General features: G+C 38.6%; 1 protein-coding gene across 1 annotated transcript in view; it reads left to right on the top strand.

The window, feature by feature from the left end:
- The first annotated feature begins 280 nt into the window (after positions 1-280).
- LOC111658793 (uncharacterized) overlaps positions 281-3,255 on the top strand; it is a 23,285-nt gene continuing 20,310 nt past the window's right edge. Inside the window, exon 1 of the mRNA XM_087175396.1 lies at positions 281-443. Within this exon, the coding sequence (XP_087031522.1) occupies positions 281-443 (163 nt within the window). The remainder of the gene's footprint in view (positions 444-3,255) is intronic.

The following is a 3,255-nucleotide window of genomic DNA, read 5'->3' as shown; positions in this document are numbered from 1 at the left end:
AGGTGCGGCGACGAGAAGTAATGGGGATGTGGCAACCCCATTAAAAGGAGGAAGGCTTTGACATATTTGAAATCTAAAAATACAGATATAGCATTTATTCAGGAGTCTCATATTATGGGAGATGAAGAGGCAGGGAAATTTAAAGTTTTGTCATGCTAAAACAACACAATGATAAGGATGGTAGAATTATTTGCATTGAAGGACAGTGCTATGTAATATATACGCCCCAAACAAGGAGGAACCGGATTTCTTTCATGAAGTTAATAGAGTGATAGGAAACATGCAGGGCCGGGTCATACTAGCAGGGGATTTCAACCAGGTAATGGACGGAATAATTGATAAGAGTAAGCCCAGTGGTAAATCTTCACCCAGGGACAGAGCTGCAATTCATATGCTGACAGAGGACTTGAGTTTGGTGGACATATGGCGATTGGTGAACCCACGTGAGAGGGAATACACCTTTTACTCCCACTGTCACAAATCCCATTCAAGGATTGATTTTTTTCTGATGTCTAACTCATTAATAGACTCAGTAGTGGACTGTGGGATAGGGGCTATTGCCCTCAGTGATCACGCCACAGTGGAGTTACATGTTGACCTGAACACAGATAGTGTGAAAAGAGGACGTTGGAGGCTTAACACTGCGTCGCTACAGGATGTGTCATTTAGCAATACGTTATCAGAGGATCTTAAATCTTTTTTTGAAATTAATATTGGCTCTACAGAAACAATTTCCTCGGTTTGGGAAGCATCTAGGCTTATATAAGAGGGAAAATTATTGCTCACGCCTCAAAAATGAAAAAGGAGAATGTGAAGAAAGAATTACTAACACATTAGACAAAGAGATCCGTAAATTGGAGAAAGAATTGGCAAGTCACTATTCAGATAATCTATACAAAGCAATTTGTAATACGAAATATCAACTACATGATATATATATATATATAATTAAAAAGATGAGTATGCCTTATTTAGGCTAAAAACTAATTTCTATGAAGGGGGCGAAGAGAATGGCAGACTATTAACGAGACAATTAAGACAACAGGATAATTCCAATAACATTCCAATGATTAAGAACGATAATGGGGTAGTAACCTCATCAAAAGAAATTAATCAGGTTTTTAAAAAAAATGTATGAAAATCTTTACACATCCTCCTGTGCTCATAATCCAGAAGACACAGACACATTTTTCTCAGGTATTCATCTGCCGAGTGCATCTAATGAGCAATAAAGTTAATCTAATCTAATGAGCAAAAAGACGCTGGACGCTCCAATAACAGAGGAAGAGATTAGGGTTACTATTTCATCCATGAAAACCGGGAGGTCACCCGGTTTGGATGGCTTCCCGGTTGAATATTACAAGAAATATATTGATATCTTGGCCCCCATATTGCATAAGGTGTACATGGAGATATCTGAGAGGGGCTCACTACCTGGTACATTTAATGATGCTTTAATTTCTCTTATTCCTAAGAAAGACAGAGATGCCTCTGATCCGTCTCATTTCAGACCTGTGAACCTTCTTGGGGTGGATTGTAAGATTTTGACAAAGACCTTGGCGTCACGTTTAGAGAAAATACTTCCAGACATTATACATGGAGATCAAGTGGGTTTTATTTAAAAAAAAAAAGATCCTCAGTTGATAACATGCGAAGGCTCGTACATCTGATGCATATGAACTGCTCTAATCCGGTACCAGTGGCAGCTTTTTCACTTGATGCTGAGAAGGCTTTTGACCGGGTGGAGTGGGGGTTCCTCATGTCGACTCTTTCAAAATTTGGGTTGGGTCCTGGCTTTTGTAACTGGGTGAAGATACTTTACTCTAGCCCAAGAGCAGCTGTTCTAACAAATGGGCTGATATCTGATTTTTTCTGTCTCTCCAGGGGGACAAGACAGGGATGTGCTCTCTCCCCGTTGCTCTTCACTATGGTTCTTGAACCACTAGCTGTAGCAATCAGAGCTGATGTGAGGGTTAAAGGTGTGCAGGCAGGTGGTAGAGAGCACAAGCTATTTAAGTATGCCGATGATATTTTAGCAGTGTTAGAGGAACCTGGGAACTCCCTGCCGGTGTTACTTGAATGTATCGAATCATATTCTAAATTATCAGGTTATAAAATAAACTGGCATAAGTCGGAATGAATGCCGATATCGTATACATGTCACGCTGGGGTTATCACTTCATATGGCTTCAAGTTTCTACCTTCAGGTATGAAATATCTAGGCATCCAACTAAATTCAAATCTGGATGAAACGATGCTCTCAAATATGGAACCACTCCTCCAGAAAATAAAATTGAACCTGGATAAATGGGGAAAATTGAAGCTCACATTGTGGGGAAAAATTAATGTAATTAAAATGGTGGTTGCACCGCAATTCAATTATGTTTCCATGATGTTGCCACTCAATATAGCACCACAGCTGTTTAAACATTATGATAGAATTATCAAAGACTTTTTATGGGATAAAAAGAGACCAAGGATTAATATAAAGAAGATGTGGGCACCGAGGGAAATAGGAGGTATGGGTCTACCTAATGTAAGATTATATAATCTATCATTTGAAATGTGTAGATTGATAAAACATTGGAAGGGGATAGATCAGGAGATGAGCTGGGTCAAAATTGAAAGAGAACTAACTAGCCCGTTTGAACCTCTGGATGTCCTCTCACATGGTGCAGCAACTTCTGGACATAATTATTTTTCAAACCCAGTGCTGTCTTATTCTAAAGCAGTTTGGAGAGAAATTCATAAGATATATAATATTTCGCACTTGAGACAACCTTATGCCTCTCTATGGTATAACCCAGCCATGCGTATTGGGAAGAAATCTGTTTATTGGAATCAATGGCTTGTAAGAGGGATACGCAAAATAAGTGACCTGTGTGTGGATGGAGTGTTCATGTCGCTTGCTTATATTATGCAAAAATATAATCTGGAATATAAAGGTAATCATTGGAAATATTTACAACTAAGAGACTGTATCACAAAGGGAAAATTTAATCACCACAAGAATACATTGATGGAAGTTTTGGATCTACCAAATATAACACACAGAGCAGCCATATTCTACAAGACATTTAATGGTTTACAAGAAGATGTGTGTAAAAATCTGAGGATCATTTGGCAGAAAGACCTAGGGTGTGATCTGAATGAGGAGCATTGGTTAAATATCTTATCAAATACAGGGAAACACATGAGAGAGGCAAAGGGGAAATTTATTCAGTATAAGATAGTTCATCGATTTTATTTCACCCC

The sequence above is a fragment of the Seriola lalandi genome, unplaced genomic scaffold (genome assembly GCF_002814215.2).
Source record: "Seriola lalandi dorsalis isolate HSWRI2012SDOR001 ecotype SW California unplaced genomic scaffold, Sedor1 jcf7180002054466, whole genome shotgun sequence".
NCBI lineage: Eukaryota > Metazoa > Chordata > Actinopteri > Carangiformes > Carangidae > Seriola > Seriola lalandi.
The sequence above is the reverse complement of the archived record's forward strand: the minus strand, read 5'-3'. Positions and strand labels throughout refer to the sequence as shown.